Genomic DNA, 23,511 nt, shown 5'->3' with positions numbered 1-23,511 from the left:
ACAAATCTGTCGCTTACCAACGATTCAAGATGGTGACCCTAGCAACAATAATCCCAGCATTGGATCAAGGAGACTGGCTTTTGGCTCTCAACCTTCCAAGATTTCCACATAACAATCCATCCCGCCCACAGACGTTTTCTACAATTCTCTGTTGGCTCTCGTCATTACCATTACCAATACCAAGTGCTCCCTTTTGGCCTTTCAGCAGCTCCCAGAGTATTTTCCAAAACTCTAGCCATTGTAGCAGCATGCCTATGTCATCAGGGAGACATAATATTTCCATACTTAGACGACTATCTCATAAAAGTCACATCCCTCCAAGAAACAAAACACATGATCGAGACTACCACAATCCTTTTGCTCTGCCTTGACTTCCATATAAACTATGAAAAATCCATGCTCCATCCCACACAGGTGCTAAAATTTATAGGAGCACACATCGATACCGTCACAGCGAAAGCGAATTTACTGATGCACAGATTCCACACCCTATGCAACCTCATAGCGGTAGCATGAGCGACCCGTACTACGACAGTTTGCGAATGCTTAAAAATTTTGGGCCACATGGCTGTCACAACCTACGTTGTCAGGCTAGCGAGGCTCCAGATGAGATGTCTTGGCTCGCTATACTTTACGCCCCATCCAGAGACCCGCTCTCCAAGTCAGTTCCATTCCACCACGGATCCTTAACTCCCTGCACTGGTGGACGGATTCACACAATGTCTTAACCGGCATTCCATTCTATCAACTGACCCCTACATTTACCATTATGACCCCATACATCACACATGGGATGGGGTGCTCACCTAGGAGCCCTCACGGCCCAGGACAAATGGACCTTCGCAGAGCAAACCCTCCATATCAACCTTTCAGAAATAAGAGCAGTGTGATATGCATGCCAGCATTTCCTACGCTACATAGCTCACAAGACTATCGACATCATGACCAGCAACACCACTTCCATGTATTATATCAATTGGCAAGATGGTGCACGATCCCTATCCCTATGTACAGAGGCTCTCAAGCTATGGAATTGGTGCCTGGCGCACCAGATTACCCCCATTGCCATGTCCCTCCAAGGGGTGTTAAATGTTACAGCAGACCCCCTCAGTTGCAAGTTTTATAACCTCCACGAGTGGGGAATAGACATGCATGCCCTCGGTTGCGTGTTTCACCAATGGGGTCAACCAGACATAGATTTTTTTCGTGACCAGGAACTGCCACTTTTTTTTCATGACTAGCAAATGCCACCTTTACCGTTCCAGAGCAGCCTTAGGGAAGCACTCCCTGGGGGATGCTTTCTCCATCAAATGGGATGCACTGCTACTCTGTGTTCCCATCCCTTCCCATACTTCACAAGGTCATCATCAAAATCAGAACAGATTGAGCTCATGCGATTCTCATCCCACCAGCATGGTTGAGACAAACATGGTATTCTTACCTCTACAGAATGACAGTGATAGATCCCTATGCTTTTCTGCCTCAACGTAGTGTTCTCTCCCAGAATCACGGTGCAATTCTCAACCCCAAACTGCACAAACTCCGCCTCCACACTTGGCTCCTTCATGGCTCCAGGATGCCAAGAATGCCTGCTGTGAAAGAGTAAACGAACTATTAATCAACAGTAGGAGAGTCCACCAGGAAAACTAACCTCTACAAATGGAACAGATTCTCCTAGTGGCTTAAACGTACTCATACTATACCCCCTCAGACTATCCCTCTCCTACTGGGTTACCTCTTTCACCTTAGGGAGTCAGGCCTGGCACTAAGTACTATCAAGGTTCATGCAGCTGCTATAGCCGCCTTCCACCGCACCACTTACGGTGATTCTTTCCTTTCGAACCCAAGCACCAAAAGATTCCTCACTGGTCTACAAAACGCCTTTCCATCCCTTAGCCCACCCTAACGCTAACCCTCTTCCCCCCCCCCACCACCAATTTCACAAGAAGAAGGCTTCTATATGGACCCCTACTAACGGTCATAACAAGAGTCTTGATTTCTACATGGACTGCTTCTGCAAATGTTCTGAAACTGACATTGTCAGCAAACAACATCATATAGTATATAACCTCAGTCATGCAGAACACAATGCTAATACACAGCCTCAAAAACAATTCTAACTTCCTAATCAAAGAGGTTGACAAAGGGGGTGCTGTAGTCGTCATGAACAAAACAGTTTGTAACCGGAGGTGACCAGACAACTCACCAACACCAAATTCTACAAGCCTCTCTTCTGTGATCCCACTAAAGAATATAAAAAACCCCAGAAACAGCTGCTCATGAGGCTCTCTGATGCTGCTTAGGACCAAATTTACACTAACTCCCTTCCCCCAATCTCTGACTGGGAGTTTTCGATCTGCTACCCAAGATACACAAACCTGGAAATCCTGGATGACCCATCATCGGTACACTTACAACAGGATTATTTGGCGCTTATTGATTCTCTCCTCAGACCCTATGCTACCAGCACTCCTAGCTACCTTTGAGACACCACCAACTTCCTAAGGAAACTACAAAACATCCATAATCTACCTGAAAATACTATCCTGGCCACCATGGACAAAGAAGCTCTTTACATCAATAGTCCACATGAACAACAATTCCAGGCTATCAGGAACACTACCCCTGATGACAGCACTGCACACCTGATTACACAGCATTGCGACTTTGTCCTCGCCCACAGCTACTTCCTATTCGGAGACAATTTGTATCTTCAAGTCAGCAGCACCCATATGGCACCATAATATGCCAACGTATTTATGGCTGACCTTGAACAATGTTTCCTCAGCTTTCGCCCCCTCTAAGATCTTTACTCTACTTATGCTACATTGATGACATCTTCAATATATAGACCTACGGGAAAGAAACCCTTGAAGAATTTCACAGGGATTTCAACAACTTCCACCCCACCATCAGCCTCGGGCTGAATCAGTCCACACGAGAAATCCACTTCCTTGACACTACAGTACTATTAAATGATGGACAGATTTCCACCATCCTATAACGGAAACCTACTGACCATTATACTTACCTTCATGCCTCTAGCTTCCATCCCAGACACATTTCCCAATCTATTGTATACGACTATATTTGCTCCAATCCCACAGACAGAGACAAATACCCACAGGATCTATATAAAGCATTCTTAAAACTGAAATACCCACTTGGAGAAGTGAAAAAACATAGGCAAAAAAAAAAAAAAATACCCACACATGAACTACTTCAAGACAGGCCCAGAAAAGAAAACAGAATTCCACTTGTCTTCACCTATAATCCACAACTTAAACCCCTTCAATGCATTATCAACAATCTACAACCTATCCTGGAAAATGGCCCCTCACTCTGAGGCCTTGGGGGAGTGGCCAATTCTCATTTAGACAACCCCCTAGCCTTAAACAAATTTTTTCCAGTAGCCATGCAACACATCTCCATCATAATAATTCAGGAACCCACCCCTGCAATCAGTCCCAGTGCCAGTTCTCTCCACACATCTATACCAATGATTTCATCACTGGAACCAATGACATCAGCCACCAAATCAGAGGCTCATTTAACTGCACATCCACTAATGTGATCTATGCCATCAAATGCCAGCAATGCCCCACTGCAGTGTATATTGGCCAAACTGGAAAATCGCTACGGGAAAGAATTAATGACCACACATCAGATATCCAAAAAGGCAGTACACAAAAATCTGTTGGAGAACACTTTAATCTTCCTGGACACTCATTAATGGATCTCTAAGTTGCCATTTTGTTTCAGACCAATTCCACAAGCCAAATACACAAAGAAGGATAGGAATTAACTTATTTCACAAGTTTAATTCTTCCACCTTTTAATGACTTAACCAACCAACCAGTGGAGGTGCTCATGGTTCTTAACAGCCTTTTGTAACTATTTGAACTACCTACTCATTGTCTTGCTTCCCCCCCCCCCGCCCGTTTTTCTCTACCCCTCCCCCCTTCCCTTATTTATTCTTGGATCTGGACTTACTATGATACCATCTACATATTTTGTTAAGTCTTTAAGGTTCTACTAGACTATTTGTTGTTTTTTAAGTTTTTCTTTATTTATGGCACATGTGGTGAACCTTTTTTGGGTTGGGAGCCGCTGATCCACAGAAAAGTCAGTTGGGGACCAGACAAGTGAGAAGCAGAAAAACTTCTCCAAAACCCCCCAATCCTCAGTGATGTGGCCCCCAAATGAGACACCTCACTCCTCTGACACTCCAGCCTTACGGGGAGAGGGGAAGGGACAGGGGGAACTGAGGTTTAGGGTTTCCCATAGGCCAGATTTACCTTTCTGGGGTTTTGGAGTTAATGGATTTTTATGGACCCCTTTTAGGCTCTGAAGTAGGAACAAAAATTAGGAGTTCACTATGTTATACAGGGTTGCCAGTGAGTGAGATGGGGATGCAGGATCTAGGAGGGAAGTGAGGTGCAGAAGGGGAAGAGGTTGTTAGGTCTGGATGGAAGGTAGGGTGCAGAAGCAGGCTTGCGAGTAGGGTGTCTGGCCAGGTGGAGGGAGCAGAAGCAAAGAAAGGTCAGGAGCAAGTTGTGGGTGTCGGGTCTTGGTGGGGAGAGGGGAGTGAGGGGATTTGGGTGTGGGGTAGGACACTTACCTGGCTTTGTGCCCCCCTTGCAGCAACTGCCATGGCCACACGGTCCTGGGCCAGCTCTGGAGGCAAGAGACACCGCTGCTGTGGCCACGTGATCCTGGGCCAGCCCCAGAGGCAAGAGGCACCACTGCTATGGCCACGCGGTCTCAGGCTGGCCCCGGAGGCGTGTTACCACAGCCAAGCTGTCCTGGACCGGCCCTGGAGGTGCTGCTGCGGGGGCCACGCAGTCTCTGGTAGGCCATGGAGGCCGGAGACACCACTGCTGTGGCCACGCAGTCCCAGAGATGCCATTACCATGGTTACACGGTCCTGGGCCAGCCCTGGAGGCTGGAGGTGCTACTATCATGGCCGCACGGTCCTAGGCTGGTCATATAGGTGCACTACCACAGCTATACGGTCACAGGCCGGAGGCACCATTGAGGAGCCTCAGTCTCAGCACTGCCTCCTCACACTACAGCCTAACCTGCTGCTGGGGAAGAGGGAGGGCTCCAGCGGCTCTGCAGAGGAGGACGGACAGGGCTGAGCTCCTGCTGCGCATGCCACTGAAAATTAGCTTGCATGTCGTAGGTTGCTTACTCCTGATCTAGCAGCATTACAAACACTTCCATTGTTTACTGGACTCTTAGAAGACATATAGGGGCCAATTATAGCTAAATAACAGCACAAAACACTGAGAGTAAAGGCTAGTTGCTATAAACAAAATTTATGGGATCGCAGGAAACTTGTCCACATCCATAAGAGGAAATGCAGCTAACTAAAATCATGCCAGACCACAGATGTTGCTGGATGATTGAGCTGGTTTAGAGAGGTTCAACCTATAGTTATTTTTTGACCTTTCTTATTTAGAGAGCCATTTATATGAGTATAACACTGAATTTTTGTGTGTCTGTGTGCGAGTGCGATATTTGTATGGTAAGGTAAAAAATACTTTTTTCTAATTTTCCTTTAGACATGACCACTTCATATCCAGTAGCCTCAGCTCCTCTTCTCCTTCTCTGTTTGATGGAGCAGTGATTAGCACTGTAACAACAGCTACAAAGAAACATTTCTCTATCATACTCAACCTTTTGGGGTTACTGCTTAAAAAGGATAATCTTATTCAGGACACCAGGTAAGTAGTATTTTTTCATATCAGAGATTGAGATTTTTTTTTTCCAAGAGAATTATCAGTTTTAATTTAGAACCAAGATATGTTTGATTAGTTTTTCTTTATAAAAAAGGGGGGTGAAGAGGAAGGACTAAACATTTCAAAGTGTAAGATTTTGATTTCAGACAAAACATAAAAATGAATTATTCATGTCCAAACATCTGAAAAAATTAATTTGATCAGTTAATTTTCATATTAATGAATGACACCTGAGGTGAAACTCTTCTAGGTCAAACATTAAATATTGAGCTTTCAAAACTTAGTTGACAGGTAATTTTCACTTATTTTATTGATTACCTTTCACAAACATTTGTCAGCTTGCATTGCCAGGCTGATGCAAAAACTCAAGATATTTAGTGTTTTATGAGCAACTTTGTCCTAGTATCTAATTGTATAGAATGACTATTCTGTAACAAATTTTTAGGAAACTACTGATGACCTGGGCTTTGGAAGTGGCTGTTCTAATGAAAAAATCAGAAACATATGCACCATTATTCTCTCTTCCATCTTTCCACAAGTTTTGTAAAGGACTTCTTGGAAACAGTAAGATTGCCAAAATTGTTCCTTCTTATTGGTTATCCTTTATAAGATGCCATTTACTTCATTGATATGTCCTCGGGTGAAGAAAACTGATAGATAAACTGTGGTCATCTTCTGATTTGCAATTTTTTTGCTGAGCTCTGATTGTAGCAGTATAACTATTCCCTTGCCTTCTCCTCTTGTTTCTCAAACTGTCAGTTATTTGGAAAAGATGATAATCTTGCATGAAGGGACTACAGTCATGAGATTGATAAAGATTCTCTGTAAAATGATAAATATTTAGAAATCAGAATCAGATTGTATGTTTGACAATGGATAAACAGTCCTACCATAATTTGAGGTATTGTGCTAGAGATTGAAAAACTAAACAACAGGGTTATGGAAACAAGTAAATTAGTCCTGCTTTTAACTCTTTCTTGCCTTGGGCAATTAATTTACTTTCTGTAAAATAGGCAAATGAGTATTATCCCCTTTGCATAGAAGCAATATGAAGATTAACCTTTCAACACTGTTTTAGAACAGAAAGTGCTACATAAGGGCGAAGAATTAATAATGATGGTTATATATTTTTAAAATGGCACAGTTATATTAAATACACTTGGCAAAGATACAATTTCAGTTTTGATTGCCATGAGCCTTCCATCACTATTGATAAAATCCTTACAGCTAAAACACAATTTAAAAAAAAAAAAGATGTTTAAAAAATATAGTAAAATCCTGAAACTTTCAGAAAAGCAGTATGGAAATGAATGAGTTTTTCCAGCTTAATTAAAATGATATATTTTATTTATACCCTTAATACAGCCCTTCTTGAAGATGCGAATGTCTGTCTTCAAGCATGTAGTAGCCTCCATGCCCTGTCAGCTTCCTTGCCAGATGACCTCTTACAAAGGTACTTCCCCAAAAAATCATTAAATTTTCTTAATACTGTAAAAGCTGTTTTTACTTCATTGACACTTCATCACTCAGAAAACTCTATAAAAGAACATTTCTGGCAGCCTTGGAAAATCTGGATTTAGTCCAATTGGCACAGGTCTGAAGGCACGCTGCCTGGCTCAGAGTGGCTCCCAGGAAAGTGGTGACATGTCCCTGCTGCTCTTAGAGTTGAGGAACAGCCCACAGGGGTTTTGCGCACTACTCCTAAACTACCTCAAGTGCTGGCTTCACAGCTCCCATTGGCTGGGAACTGTAGCTAATAGGAACTGCAGGGATGGCACCTGTGGATGGAGATAGCACATAGAAGTGTGTAGCCACATCTCTGCCTAGAAGCATTAGGATATGTCCCCACTTTTGGGAGCCACCCAAGGTGAGTGCCACCCGAATCCAGCACCCTGATACTCCTCCCACACCCCAGCCCTGAGCCGCCTGCTGCATCCCAAACTCTTTTTTTGTGGTCCCATCCCGGAACCTGCGTCACCAGCCAGAACCCTCATTCCTTCCTGCACTTAGTCCGGTTAACTCGCAGTTAACTGGAATATCTGACTAACTGGCACCCCAACTCCACCAAGATGTCAGATAACAAAGTTTTACTGTATATTGCTAGTTACACATTATAACTTGTTTTACTTATTTATTTATTTATGCAGGTGTGTTGATGTGTGCCGTGTTCAACTAGTCCATAGTGGTGCCCGTGTAAGGCAAGCTTTTGGAAAACTGTTAAAGTCAATTCCTTTAGATGTGGTTCTGAGGTAACTAGTTTGTTTTAAGTGTGTATCGAGAGATTTTTCCTTCTTTATTTCACAGTCTAACTTTATTTTAATTTAAAAAAAATACACTTCTGTAATATAGCGAAATAGTTTAACTACACAGAGTTAATTTTTAGAAGGTCATATAAAATATGATGCTGTAAGACTCTCAAAAAGTACTACAAAATAGTAAAATTTTTAGTATAAAATGACAGTTACTGAATTTTTTTAAAAATTGACATTTCATTTTTTTCCAGGTCAGTATCATTTAGTGTTTCAATAATAACATCATTTTGGTTTCTGAGACAGAGTTTTGGATTCCAAAAAGCATTTTTCATTCTCATAATCTGAGAACATAATTATTTTCAGCACTTATATCTTTTGTTTTGACTGGGAAGAAGATTGTTGCTCCTGTGTATATCTAGTAAATTCTGATTTTGCTATAAGAATAATTGTATTCTTACTCTAGAAAAATACGAATGTGTTATCTTCATAATTTCTTTTGGTATGAAAGAGCCTCTTTCTAGAGTCAAATATTAACAAACAGTGTATAGCATCTGAGTTGATATCTTTTTCTGATACTTTGACCACCTGATGATAAGATGATTCAATTTGTATAGGCAGAGAATTTGAAATCTAGAAACGCTTCTAGTATCTGGTAAATTTACCAAAGTATCAAGTCCCTCAAACCTTACATAAATCTTTTGATCCTACATTATGATATATTTGTGACCTGTTTTTTTATTCTATAACTACATCATTTGTATTTTTAGAAATTCATTACTCTAATTACTCCTATTCTGCTAAAGATTGCCATCTTTTCTTACGTTGTTCAAATGATTCTTCTGCCTGAACAAAACAAGTGTCAATGTTTTTTATACAATAATTTTTTACAAAATTAAGTAATTTGTGGTATTATCCTAGTTATATCTACAGGAAAATTGACAAATTAACAAGGTGTGTCTGGCAGAGACCGCCCAGAGAGAGAAAGACAGACAGACTCACTCTCCACCTCCCATTCCAGAAATGTATACTAGAAGACTTACCCACGCATTGTTCTGGTCCTTTAGAGCAGGGGGCTGGCATCGGGGGGAGGCGGGGTTCAGGAGTCAAGGTAGAGCCTTGGAGTTGTGAGGGGAGCAGGGAATGAGGTTCGGAGTGGGTGAGGGTGCAGGAATCAGGGTAGGGCATTGAGGAGGGGCTCGGGGCAGGGACCTGGAAGCCTGGGTGTTTTTGAGGGTGGGACTTATCTGGAAATTTTGTCTCTTAGAAGTTCTTCAGAAACTCAAATGTTTCTCTCAAGGAAATCTTCCAATATAAAATTCCACACATTTATTTATTAAAGTTATCCCCAACCCTCTAAATAATAATGTACACAACAAAAAAGCCTTTGCTTTACTCCAAAGGGTAAGTAATGTAATGTCAAAATTATAGTTATAAAACCAAATATAATCCTTAACTTCAAAACTTTCACGAAGGAGTTTCTCAACCATTTACTATAATAACTTTTGAAGAAAACCAGTCAAGTCCTAAAAATTTTCATCTGTATTTGTGACAAAAAATAGGTATAAAAGCAGTTCAACAAATTATACTGCAGACTAAAATATGTAGTTCTACTTGGTTGAGATCACTGAGTTGAAAGAAGGGAAAAGAGATAATCACAAATGTAGACTAATGGGGGATAAACTACATTACTTTTTCAGTTTTGCTTATTCCTTCTATCTAGGCCTATGTAAAATGAGATTGCCCAATGAGCTCGAGGGATCTATACAAAAACTAGTTATGTTTTTTTCCCTAAAGTTAGTAAATTCTGGGACTAATTTAAAATTTTGTGATCTTCCTTCTATTACTGTATAGTTTGGTCTAAAGATAATCAGACATCTTAACATGTTTTTCTGTTTGTAGTAACAGCAACCACACAGAAATACAGGAAATCTCTTTGGCTGTACGAAATCACATGAGCAAAGCTCCAAGTAATACATTCCATCCACAGGACTTCTCTGATGTCATTAGTTTTATTTTGTATGGGAGCTGTCACAGAACAGGGTAAGAATTTTTTTGTATCTTTTTAAAATAAAAAAAAAGTAAAATCCCCACATGTTTATTTACTAATATATCCCTATTTTATTGAACGAGCTTTTAATATGTTTGGTTTTTATTGGTTACCTTGAATCCTGAAATATGAAATTAGCTCATCAATAGACCTAGTTCAAAAGTAGTAACTAATTTATAAATGGTTTTGCTTCATGACAGATATTACCGGTGATGGAACTGGACATTCAGCTTTTATTAAATGTATAAAATCAAATGCCTTTGGCAGCCATTTTCATTACACCCTTGGAGAATTATTCTAGCACTTGGGCCTTTTGCACTTAGGAGTAATGGAAAGTCACTTTTGGTGGTAGAAGGCTGCTTCCACCTTTCAAAGACTCCTGATTGATGACTCAAAAAAAATTGCTTCTGTAGTTTAGTTTCAGTTTTTGTGGGAACTGTGTGTAGGGTTCTGCTAGTGAAAATGTAGTTAAACTAGGGGTGTAATAATATAACCATTCAAATTGGTTAACAGATAAGCATGAACTTTTTGGTTACCATAATAGTTACTTGTTGTTTCCCGACCCTCCTCCCCAGGAACCAGCTGCCATTCCACGCTTCTGGCTTTGTATCAGAGTGCAGGGCAGCAGCTAGCTCTCTGGGGGCGGGGGCAGGGCCAGAAGCAAAGCTGCAAGAGTGAAAAATTTATTATTAAAAATGAAACTTGATGTGCTTCAGCCTTTAGATGTGTATGAAGAAATTTAGCAATTGTGGAGGCGTATGTTTGAAATAGCCCCCAAATTATAGCAACTGGTCTTGTGAGCGGCATGTACTATTTTTGCATTTAATATAGTTTTTTGTAGGATGCCTATATTCTTCTCATGTATTTGACATCTGCTATGTTAAGAATTTATACTGATATCTTCTTGAGGCTGCAGACTCAATGCAAGCTGACAGCGAGGCATGAATTGATGGTGGTGTTGCATGTTGGAGGAGACAGGGTTGAGTAGTTATTGCGATGTACTATTTGTAGTTGGGTTCACTGTGATCTTGATAACTTGTGGGCCTTCTCTGCCATTTTGTACATCTAGAAGAAGGTATCGGAAATCCCTTTTCCAGTGTTTGGTACCAACCAAAACTATTTACCAGGCCAGTCTTTGGGATGGAGGATTTAAGAGCATAAAACACTGCACTCCATTAATTTCTGTTCATACCTATTTTTATCTCTCTGAATTTTTACTCTTATTTCTTTGCTCATTTTTATTTTTAACCAAAAGTGTGTGCCTCTGTTTCTAACTTTGTGTGCACTTTGCTTTCTTTACTATTAGCTAGAAAACACATTTGTCTCCATTTCTTCTGCCTTTTAAGTCTTTTTTGCAATGTTCGTGAACTCTGTATATGTTCTTGCAGAATAACCCTGTATGTGTATATGCATGTGTGCATAACCATAGGAAACATAGGTCTGTTAGGAGTTTGATTATAAGAGTAATCCGTTACAAGTTAAAATGCATTTACAGCTGTGTGCATTGATATTAATTGCTGTATCTGTTTTAATTTTTTTCAGGAAGGACAATTGGTTAGAAAGATTGTTCTACAGCTGCCAGAGATTAGATAAGCGCGACCAATCAACCATTCCTCGCAATCTATTGAAGACAGAAGCTGTACTTTGGCAGTGGGCTGTTTGGGAAGCAGCTCAATTCACAGTCCTTTCTAAGTTAAGAACCCCTTTAGGTAGAGCCCAAGATACGTTCCAGACAATTGAAGGTAATGTAAAATTTTTATGGGATATTTAAGAAATTGAACAGTGATCTGTTGTCTTATTTTATTTATATTCAAGATAGGAAAAAAATACTTCCTTTTTCAGCATCTCAGAGGATTTATGTTAGTATGTAACTTTAAAAAAGAGTGGTCCTGTGGCACCTTAAAGACTAAACAAAATATAAGATTTATGAGCTTTCATGGGCAAAACCCACTACATCAGAAATTTGTTGCTTTTTTTAAGTTGCTTGAATTGACAATTAAAGCTTCTCCAAAACCTTTAAAATAATTAAAATGCACCGTGAGAAATAAATTACATAAGAAATATTTTAGACTCAATTTTACAGATATTTTTGTACTGTATAAAGATGTAGGTACCTTATTGTTTGATAATTAGTGTCTCGAAATGTTCTGGCCCAATTTTCGTAGGTATCATTAGAAGTCTTGCAGCCCATACGTTAAACCCTGAACAAGATGTTAGCCAATGGACTACAGCAGACAATGATGAAGGACACAGCAGTAACCAACTCAGACTTGTTCTCCTTCTACAGTACCTGGAGAATCTGGAGAAATTGATGTACAATGCTTATGAAGGGTGTGCTAATGCACTCACTTCCCCACCCAAGGTTTGTGTCTTTAAATGCTGACAGTATTGCACTGTCCCACAAAAGAGGGAATATTTAATTGTGTATCACTTACTGTTCACCAAGGAAAATATGCCAGTTCTTAATGATTCCTTATAACAACTTTTCTACCAAATGTATGATATGCTGATCTCATTATAATCCAATAGTTTAATAACTTAAAAAAAAACCACCCTCACAGTTGCCTAGTTCTTCTCCCTACTGATGTAGCTTACTTTTTTTTAAAAAAAAAAGTCAGCTACAGATAACATTGTTTCCAGACATTTTAGGCTTGTGTTCTAATTTTCATTTAACCTTGGTTTATTTGTCTCTTCTCTTTTAAAACAAACATGAAACAGTTGAATCTCTCTAGTCCAGCACTTTCTGGTCTGGAAGCATCTGTGGTCTGATTTTTTTTTTCTTCCCTTCAAGGGATTTGAACACAGCACTAGCTGCTTAAGCATGGCGAACTGGGTACCTCTTGGTTCCCCACTTCTCTAATTAAAAAAAGAACAGAGATGAATCAACAAATATTAACAAACAGACAGAGTGATATTAACGGGTATGTCTGCTTCTTCAGGCTTTAAGAAATGTACTGACTGCCGAGAGCCCATGCCAGTATCTGATGGCCATTCCCTCTGTATATGCCATTTGGGGGAAGTCCACAGCCCACAAAAATCTGCACACTGTTCAAGCCTGATGTGAGAGTGAGAAAAGATAGAGAGCTCCGCCTGAGAGGGATACTGTTTAATAAGGCTATACAGCCTGCTAAGGCACAATATGCCTCCTCTAACCAGATGGCTCTCCAAAGAAAGGGGCTGCCTCCCCGCTCCCCAGGAAAGCCACAAAAAAGGGAGCTTCTCGTGGTCTCCCTTCTTCCTCCTCCACAAGACTTAACAGGGGGGAGAGACTGGGAACATCAGGGGCCACCGCCATAAAATCAGCAGGCAGAGCCCATACTATGACACCTACACTAGTGTGCACCTCCTCAGGGCCTAGAGCACCCTGGTGTTTCTCTCCTCTCTTGCTTAAGAGCTCGGTACCGCAGGCAAAAGTGGCGCACTCTAATAAGTTGGCACCACCTTCAATGCCACTGCCCTCAGCACCAGTCATACCAGTGCTTGATACAGACCCGCAGTTAACACAGGCAATAGCTGGGAAATGTAACTCATTACCTGACAGGGCAAGCACCTTCAGTCACGCCCTGCTTCTACAGGTCTATCACCTCAGTATCTCCAACATGCAGCTCTCCACATGCGATTAGGTCTCCAGTATTCTCAGTGCAGTCCCTTGCCTGGTGATGACCAAATCAGTGCATTCTCATTGCAGCACTTATCACCAATGGACTCATGCTCACACTGTTACAGAGAGAGTCCTCATCAGCCTGCCTAGTATCCACACTGGGCTTACCCCCTCTACCTTACCCACCACAGTGGGCACCTTGGGATCATTGGGATCCATATGGGCAGCGCTCATTAGCCCACTCTACATCAGCAAAGAGACGTTTGCCTCCATCCTGATCCCTTGCCCTGACCCAAAGATTTGGAGGAGGAGGGACAGATAGAAGATAGGGATCCAGAGCCTCATGCACTGGATACCTCTCCCACAGATAACTTTGTCACTGCCAGATGATGTGCTCATGCCATTTGACACACGCCTAACCAATGATCTTAAACAATTCCAGGAGCTATTCAAAAGAGTAGCAACAAGTCAGCAGGTTCCACTTCAAGAAGTGCATGAAAAGCAGCACTGTTTACTAAAGAATCTGCACCCCATTTTACAGAGGGAAATTGCCTTGCCCATAGATGAGGCAGTTATGGAGACATCTGATGAGCGGTGGCAAACGCCTGCATCTATCCAACCTACCTGTAAAAAGGTGACAGAACATACTTGGTTCTGACCCCCTCCTCCCTAAGACACTGAATTCCTGTTCCACATCTACAACCAAACTCTTTGGTTGTAGAGCCGGCTCAGTACAGATCTAAACTGCCCCAATGTAAAACAGCTAATCAAGACAAAGACCACAAGAAGTTAGATCTTTTCGGTAGAATGATCTACTTTCTCCACACTGCAGCTTAGAATAGCTAATTACACTGCCCTCTTGGCAAATCATGATTTTGATAATTAATCAAAACTGGGAGATCTCATGGAACACCTCCCCGAATCAGAGACTTATCTTGAAAGTGATAGCGTGTCCCTCATGCACTATCTCACATATTGCCCAACAAACAGCTCTAGACATGGCCACAGCAGTCCTGATGTGAAGGGCATCCTGGTTCCAAGCTTCAGGGATTCCTCGCAAGCTCCAGTCTAAGGTGAAGGACCTGCCATTTGACAAACAAAAGTTATTTGCATCCAAGATAGATGAGATCCTTCATAGTAGCAAAGACTCAAGAACTACGCTTCGCATATTGGGAATGTACACTCCACCTTACCAGTGCAAGCACTATACTCCATATAACCGTAATAGATATGGCCAATATAATTGGCCCCCCTCAAAGACCTTACAAGGATACTCAATCTAGACACAGTCCTCAGAGGAGATGTTCCAACCACAGTTGCCCTGCTACTACTCAGGCCTCAAAACAGCAGATTTGAAGGTGTTGTCAAGGGTCTGCACAACCTCCCCCACAATCCAATGCCAACACAGCGTTGCCATCTTTTTACCCACCATTTGCACCCCTTCCTACCACACTGGGAGTCCATAACATCGGACCACTAAGTGCTAGAGATAATTCATACAGGATATACTACCCCTTTACTTCTACCACCCTATTCCTCACCCTGTCCCTCTTCAGAGACCCCTCTAACAAGAGCCTTCTAAGACAAGAGGTCAATTGTCTCCCGTGGCTTGGAGCCATAGAGAAGGGTACCCAACAAATTCCACGGAAAGAGGTTCTACTCCAAGTATTTCCAGACCAGAGAAATCAGGAAATACTTGATTTATTCCAGCATTGAGTCGGGGGACTGATTCGTACCCTTCAACCTACAGGATGCGTACTTTCACATTACCATTCACCCAGCTCATCACCGTTACCTTCATTTCACACTAGGAGCACACCACTTCCAATACAAGGTTCTGCCTTTTGATCTCTTCGGCTCCCCTAGTGTTTTCAAAGGTCCTAGCCAAAACCACTGCATACCTACAACAGTTGTATGTTGTCATCTTCCCATACCTAGACAACTGCTTGATAAAAGGAAGATCAAGAGATGAGACTATCTCTATGGTGAACAAAACCAAAGCCACCTTCACTCATCTTGGTCTTCTAATAAATGCACAGGTCAAAGCTAGAGTCAGCCGAAGACAAAGAGTTCATCAGTGCTTTACTTGACTCAGTCTCGGCCCGTGCTTATTTACCTCATCAACGATTCGCAACCATCCAAGATCTCATCACCGTCATCCTTGAGCCCTTCCACCGTAATACTTACCTGCCATATGACTGCAACTACAGATGTGGTCATTATGCATGCTTGCATTTCTGATGCTTTCATTTATGGATAGCATCGGTCTACACTCTGTCATGCCGCTCTTTGCACAGGAGGGTTACTGTACCCACAGATGTCCTCACATCCCTATGCTGGTGGATATTAGCAGACAGTCTGCTGGCATGAGACCCCTTCCATCATCCACAGCACAAATCACAATGAATGCATCCCTGCTTGGTAGGGGAGCCCATCTTCAAGACCAAGTAGTCCAAGGCAAGTGGTCTCCATACGAGACATCCCTGCACATCAGTGTGTTGGAACTCAGGGCAGTGAGAAATGCCTGCTCACATGCCTCAAATTGCCAGTCGTACAGCTTAAGTCTTCTCGGACAATATCTCCACAATGTTTTACATAAACAGACCAGGTCGTGCCCACTCCCATTCTCAGTGTACAGAGGCCATCCACTTATGGAATTGGTGCGTTTGCAACCAGGTTACACTAGTAGCATCATACTTACCTGGGTCACCAAAACCACTGCAGATTTCTTGCGCTGCAATTTTTCTGCGGACCACAAATAGGAGCTGCATTCCAAGGTCACGAACTTGATCTTTTCTCAATGGGGTTGGCCACCAATAGAACTTTTTGCCTCTCCCCACACCACCAGATTCCCTGATTCTGTTCAAGAGTGGGACTTGGCAAGGGCTTGGTTGGGGATGTGATCCTGATCCTGATCCTATGGAGGGCACCTCTATACTATGGGGCTCAAGCACAGAAGGGGCTCAAGTCATTCTGATAGCTCCATCCTTGTTACGCCAAAAATGGTTTCTGTTCCTGCACAGGCTGTTGATTCAACCTCCATACCCATTACCACGTCAACATGACCTTCTCTCCCAGAATCATTGGACGATGCTGCATCCCAACCACACTCCTTTCACCTCCATGTGTGACTCCTGTCTGGTTTGGGGAACTAGAGGATCAATGCTCTCAACTGGTGAAGGATGTTCTCCTCCACAGTAGGAGACCTTCCACTTGAAAAACCTTACCTGCAAAAATGGACTCGTTTCTCTCACTGATATCAGTGTGATGGACCCTTGAATGTCCCCACTGAATGTCATCCTTGACTACATAATAGAACTTAAGACATCTGGACTTTCACTTTCTTCCCTAGGAGTCCACCTTTTGGATATAACAGCTTTCCACACCCCAATAGACAGCCTCTCAATTTTTGCTCACCCAGTCACAAAAAGGTTCCTTAAGGGTCTCCAGAACATGTACCCACTCCGCAGACCTCCGGTGCCAGCATGGGACCTTGTTTTGGACCATTTGACTACGCCTCCATTTGAGCCCTTAGTCACAGTTGCGCTTCCCTTCTTATACATGAAGGTCTGCTTTCCGTTGGCCATTACATCAGTGAGAAGGGTTGGGGAGCTTGGGGCCCTTATGGTGGAACCCTCCCCACCCCCAAACTATTTTTGCAAAAGACAGGGTTACATTAAGGCCTCATCCCACATTCCTCCCAAAAGTATGTACAGCGTTCTATGTCAGTGAACCCATCATACTACCTACTTTCTTACCAAAGCCACATGCTTCATCAACGGATGCCATGATGCATACCCTCGATATTCAACAGACATTGGTCCTCTTTTTAGATAGAACTGGGCCCTTTCGTAAATCTCAGACTTTTAATTTCCATTGCTGAGTGCTCTGGAGGCACACCTATTTCATCTCTGCTAATCTTGAAGTGGATATCGACGTACATACTCAAATGTCATTTTCTGGCTAACAGGCCCTTTCAGCATGCACCATGGGAACATTCCACTCGAGTTACAGCTGCCTCTACATCCTTCCTGAGCAGTGTATCCTAAGAGATATTTGTAGCGCTGCAACATGGTCCTCAGACCACACTTTCGCGAAACACTATGCTACCTCAACTAGCATCTGACTCAGTGGTGGCCACTGCAGTCTTGTCCACCATCACCAATGACTCAGACTCCCTCCATCTAATTTGAATACTGCTCTGTAGTCACCAAGAATGGAGCACCCATGAGGACATCACTCGAAGAAGAAAGGGGAGTTGAAGAAAGGGGAGTTACTCACTTCTTGCAGTAATGACTATTCTTTGAGATGTGTGTCTCCGTGGGTGCTCCACTACCCTCCCTCCCCTCTACTTGGAGTCTTAGTTACTCAGACGTAGGGGAGGGGCCGAGCTGTGCGTGTGGGGAGCCGGGCTGCACATCTCAGGCGCTCAGGAGGCAGTGGCATGAGACGCCTCTTGTGCATGCGCAGCCTGATGGGGGGGAAACTGCTTTGCAATGTTCCAGTTAGTGGTTTTGCGTGACCTGCCACCAACAGTGGAGCAGCCCCGTGGACACACATCTTGAACAGTTGTTACTGCATGAGGTAAATAACTCCCCTATGTGAATTAAAAGTATCTTTTCCACTGCTGTATTAAGCTGTTTTCATTGTTCCTCTCTTATGAAATGCATTCAGTTGTGAAGAGTTTAGGCTGCCATTTATTGGCTATAAAATAAAAATTGATTTATTTACAGTTGAATCTATGAAAGTCAAACCTTCATAGAAAAAAATAGATTTAAAAATTTGAATGGACTACTATTTTCCCATTTCTGTTTAAATAACTTGTAAAATGGCCAAGCTGTTGACATTGTAAATCGTGGTGTAATTGCAGTGAATTTTTGCTACAATTGTTTATTTTGCCTGTCAAGTTGTATAGCTGGAAGGGTTCCAAGGAAACCATTTCTGTTCAAGAACAAAGCCATCCAAACCTGATTCAGTATAATATTTGTTAGAAAGATATTACGCCATTCATGTGCGTTTGCCTCAGAATCTCTATAATTGTAATGTATGTTGTAATTATCTAAATGTCGGGTCAAACTGAATTGGGAGCAGTCTAGAATTAATGTATTTTGCTACTGCACTGGGGATCAGATTTTGAGGATCATGCTTTTCACCTGCTCTGGCAAGAAGCAGGGTGTCACTGATGACGTAGAATTTCTCTCTTTTCATCACTTCTTTTCGTCTAATTTCCAGCCTCTTTCATATGGAAATGTGGTCCTCTAAGAGTAGGTATTGACAGAGGGTTGAATACAGCAAAAATATTTCAGAGAAATGATCTATTGTAAATAGGATTTCTTGGGTATGAGGGAATGAGAATTTGAAAGGACAAGTTAAACACATTGAAGTCTAACTTGTATTGGACTTGATACCTCTTCCTACAGTTATGGTGTTACATTTTTAATTGCACTATAATAAATTATACAACTTGAAAGAAGGAAAGCCTTCCAGGCAAAGATTATGCTGTGCTGTAGGTGGTATTAAATATTGTAATGAAGTTATTTTAATTTATACAAAAGTTAAAAGTATGGTATTATAAATCTCCTCCCACCTCTCCTCTTTCCCCTTTTGTAAAGGTTATCAGGACATTCTTCTATACTAACCGCCAGACCTGTCAAGATTGGCTAACTCGGATTAGACTTTCTATCATGCGGGTTGGATTGTTGGCTGGTCAACCTGCTGTGACAGTCAGACATGGTTTTGATTTGCTCACAGAAATGAAGATGAATAATATCTCTCAGGTACTGTGTTTTTCAGAACTTAGTAGACCATAGAAAAAACATTTCCATAGTATTGTAAAAAACCGAAATAATAAATCAGTGGATTAAGTTATTAAACCAGTGGGCCTGTTAAAAACTATGTATTCTAGAGGAAAAAACTTTTCCTTATTTATTTTTGAGGGGGTGGAGTTTGACAAGGCAAAAAAGTTAAAAATATGGTTACATATTTGGTCAAAGGTTTATAGTAAACAGATGCTGGAGCTAGCTCCTATTTTGAGCTGTGTAATTCTCTCTGTTTAGGGAGTATCTGTATAAAACTTGTGGAAGTTTTTGGTACTTTTGCTAGACCAATATTTTTCAGACTTTGGCTTGTGGAGCCTTTCTTAGTATTGTGAAACCCCAGGTCTGGGATGAAGACTAGAAGAGGATGTGGTTCAGAAGGGGACTTTTTTATAAAATGATGGCACAAGTTAGGAAAAAAAACAGTGTTTAGAATATTTTGTATAAAAGCCTGAAGGATACTAAAATGTGTTTCTCAGCAGAGGCTTTCTAGATTTCTGTCTAGCTAACAATTGTCTGCTGGTGAATTTTTTTGGATTTGTAAAAAATGTCTTTACATAATTATAGGCCATGTCCTGGATGTGCTTTTCGGAGGAGGGGTAGTGTACCATGTCTGGTTTTCAAAGATTTTTTGCTCTTTTCTTTTAGAAGTGGGGGAACAGTGACTATTGAGATTATTATATTAAATATAAGCATAAAGTATTGCATTTTGTATTTAAATGTGTAACAAAGTATATATAGTTTTTCTCTTCAAGATCTGTTAAATTAATCTTCAACTTAATTTCTAGGGAAGTGAATTAGAAGTGACAGTTATGATGTTGGTGGAAGCACTATGTGAGCTTCATTGTCCTGAAGCTATACAAGGAATAGCTGTCTGGTCTTCTGCTATAGTTGGGAGGAGTCTTTCATGGATTAATTCTGTAGCTCAGCAAGCGGAAGGACGGTAAGTTGGCACGTGGCTGGAGAGCTAGTATAAATGTGTCCGAGTCCTCATGTCTAGGCATTGGTCTCCGACAAAGGTCAGCTTGCAGACACAGAACTCCACGGCTCTGCCTCGGTCACTGGAAGGGAACTGTTCTGAGTCCGAGTTAGAGTTCAGTCCCTCTCTGAGAGAGCATGGATCTCTGTAGGTCTTGGAGACTGGCACAGCATCCACAGCAGAGGCACGGCAGCAAGGCCAATGACCTGCTCTTTGACCTTGTTGGAACCCGGGAGGGGGTGCTGATGATGCTGGTTCTGTACTCCAACCACTCCTTCCTGTCTGCCTTGGACAAACCACTGCCGTCACTGAAATTGGAGCACATCAGGTATCAGCATCTAGAAAATCCATCCCCAGAAGGGGAAGGAGAATCCACCTCTCTCCTGCAATGCTCATCTTCATTGTTGGACAAAGTGATGGCAGGGTCTGCCCCGGTGAACTCTATTCAGTACACTGGAATTCAACCTTTATTAACAGTTTTAGATCACGACAGGTAGAACACACCAGATTGAGATGCCCACATCCAGGACCCTGTCCCTTCTTGGGCCCTGAATCTTATGCTGTTGTGACTCATGGGTCCCCCACTTCGAGCTACTTGCTTCCTAATCCCCTCTCCTGGAAGGTTGTGTTCTTGGTTGCAATAACATCTGCCTTTGGGCTCTGAGATTGAGGTTCTACATGGACCAGATCCAGCTGCGTTCACTTCTGTCTTTCCAGCCCAAGGTTGTTTCACAATTTCGTACAGGAGAGGACATATGTGGTTCTGGTTAAAAAGATAGGTACATATAAGTCAGAGGAAGAGCGCAGATTACATTGCTTGGATTTTAGGAGGGTGCTAGCTTTCTACGTTGAAAGGACCAAGCCATTTTGTAAATCAATGCAGTTATTCATTGTGATGGCAGATGGAATTAAAGATCATCCAGTGTCCTAATCATTCTATCCAAGATCATTGCTTGTATCCACTTCTGCCATGACCTGGCAAAAGTGCCTCCACAGGCAGGTGTGACTGCCCATTCAACTAGGGCTCATGCTTTGTTGATGGCTTTTCTGGTGCAAGTGCTGCTACCTAGATTTGTCCACACTTCTTTGTCTCATTACGGACTTTCCCACAATGCCTGAGGTAACTCGCTGCCTTTGGTAGAATAGTGTTACAGGCTGCACAACCATGAACTCTGAAATGATGTCCATAGATACTACTTCTGAGTCACCTAGAATGGAATTGACATAAGCAAAGATCATTCTAGGGTCTGTTAACAGGAGTATAATAAAGACATGAGAAATGATTCTTCCCCTCTATTCTCTGCTAATTAGGCCTCAGCTGGAGTATTGTGTCCAGTTCTGGTCACATTTCAGGAAAGATTGTGGTCAAATTGGAAAAGGCCCAAAAAAGAGTAACAAAAATGATTAAAGGTTTAGAAAACATGACCTATGACTGAAGGAAGGCTGAAAGAACTGGGTTTGTTTAGTTTGGAAAAGAGAAGATGTGATAGCATCTTTCAAGTACCTAAAAGGGTGTTACAAGGAAGAGGGCGAAAAATTATTCTCCTTAACCTCTCATGATAGGACAAGAAACAGTGAGCTTCAATTACAGCAAGGGAGGGTTAGGTTCAACATAAGGAAAAATTTCCTAATGCAAAGGATGGTTAAGCACTAGAATAAAGTGCTTAGGGAAATTGTGGAATCTCCATCATTGGAGATATTTAAGAGCAGGTTAGACCAAGGATATTAAAATGCGGTTACTTTCCTAATTGAGTAGTCGATAGATTTTTTTTTTTTTTAACTACTCAATTAGTCAATAAGGATCACCATTACAGCGCTCAGTCTGGCTTGCGCCGGGTCTCAACATAAACTCCCCTGCTGCCACTCTGCATTGTATGGGACAGGGGAAACTCTTTCTTTGTGTACCAGCTGCCTAGTCCCTTACAATGCAGAGTGGCAGTGGGGGAGGTGATGCTAGCTAACCAATGACCTGTGGGAGCAGGAACTGAGTCAGCATCTTGATGCACCAGGTGCCCAGTCCCTTGTATTGTAGAGCAGCAGCAGGGGAAGCGGGATTAATGCTGGTGAATGAGAGTCCCAGGACAGGGACTGTCCTTTGTAGTGCGGAGTGGTAGCGGAGCAAGAATGAGGAGGATGCGACTAGTCGATGGTGCTAACCAATAAGCTACTGCTTATCGGTTAGTCGACTAGTTGCTTGCATCCTTAATTAGACAAACATCTATCAGGGATGATCTAGATAGTGTTTGGTCCTGCCGTAAGGGCAGAGAACTGGACTTGATGACCTCTCAAGGTCCCTTCCGGTTCTAGTATTCTATGATTCTACACTTTAAATAGGATCTGGTCAGAGGCATGAAGAGTCAGTGAGGGAGTGGATGTAAATCAGGCCTGCTGATCACACCAGTGATCTTTTCTTCTCCTGCTCTATTAAGTGAGAGAAAGGGGAACATCATGGGTCTCTTCCACTGGACCATCAGTGTCAGACGAGCACTCCTTCCAGACCTGCCTCAGCACAGTAACCTTGCCAGATTACAGCTCCCTGTGTCCTGCTGTAGTTCCTGTAAGCAGAGGAAGAGTATCCAATATTTGCTTCTGAGAATTAAGTCATGAGTAAAGCAGTTAGTCTGGTCATCTTTCATCTGAAATCAACTAATTATGTCTTCTGAATTTGAAACGCATGTAAAAATAATACTCGCTGCATTGTTTGTTCACCCATCCCACCTTTTATATGTGGAAGTAGATACAGTATACCAAGCGCTTTCCAAACAGGCAGAGGAGTGAGTCCTGTCGTAAGGATTTGAGTCAAAAAAGGAGAAAACACCTCACACAAGCAAAGAGGCCATGGCAGTTAGCGTGTATCTTGTTTGTTCCATAGGTTGTGTTTTCTTTTCAAACCATTTTGTTATAGGGACAATACAGGGGAGTGAGGGAGATCTGAGGGAATCAGGGTTGTAGGAAGATCATTGGCCACTGAGAAGCAGGAGTGCAAGGAGAGTGACACTGGCAATTGATGGGCTGTACTGAGGGGTGAAAATGAGGACAGGGGAAGCAAATAAGAAAAAAAGTCTAGAATTC

At 42.1% G+C, this 23,511-nt stretch overlaps 1 protein-coding gene across 2 annotated transcripts in view; it reads left to right on the top strand.

Moving 5' to 3' along the window:
- The window catches only part of SMG1 (SMG1 nonsense mediated mRNA decay associated PI3K related kinase), a 145,162-nt gene that overhangs the window by 58,956 nt on the left and 62,695 nt on the right, over positions 1–23,511 (top strand). For both annotated transcript variants that reach the window (XM_075899384.1, XM_075899383.1), the window contains exons 15-23: positions 5,568–5,729; positions 6,190–6,308; positions 7,110–7,197; positions 7,892–7,993; positions 9,896–10,036; positions 11,586–11,785; positions 12,209–12,405; positions 19,257–19,421; positions 20,249–20,403. In XM_075899384.1, the coding sequence (XP_075755499.1) occupies positions 5,568–5,729; positions 6,190–6,308; positions 7,110–7,197; positions 7,892–7,993; positions 9,896–10,036; positions 11,586–11,785; positions 12,209–12,405; positions 19,257–19,421; positions 20,249–20,403 (1,329 nt within the window). The remainder of the gene's footprint in view (positions 1–5,567; positions 5,730–6,189; positions 6,309–7,109; positions 7,198–7,891; positions 7,994–9,895; positions 10,037–11,585; positions 11,786–12,208; positions 12,406–19,256; positions 19,422–20,248; positions 20,404–23,511) is intronic.

The sequence above is a fragment of the Pelodiscus sinensis genome, chromosome 16, assembly GCF_049634645.1.
Source record: "Pelodiscus sinensis isolate JC-2024 chromosome 16, ASM4963464v1, whole genome shotgun sequence".
In the NCBI taxonomy this organism is placed as follows: domain Eukaryota; kingdom Metazoa; phylum Chordata; order Testudines; family Trionychidae; genus Pelodiscus; species Pelodiscus sinensis.
The sequence above is the reverse complement of the archived record's forward strand: the minus strand, read 5'-3'. Positions and strand labels throughout refer to the sequence as shown.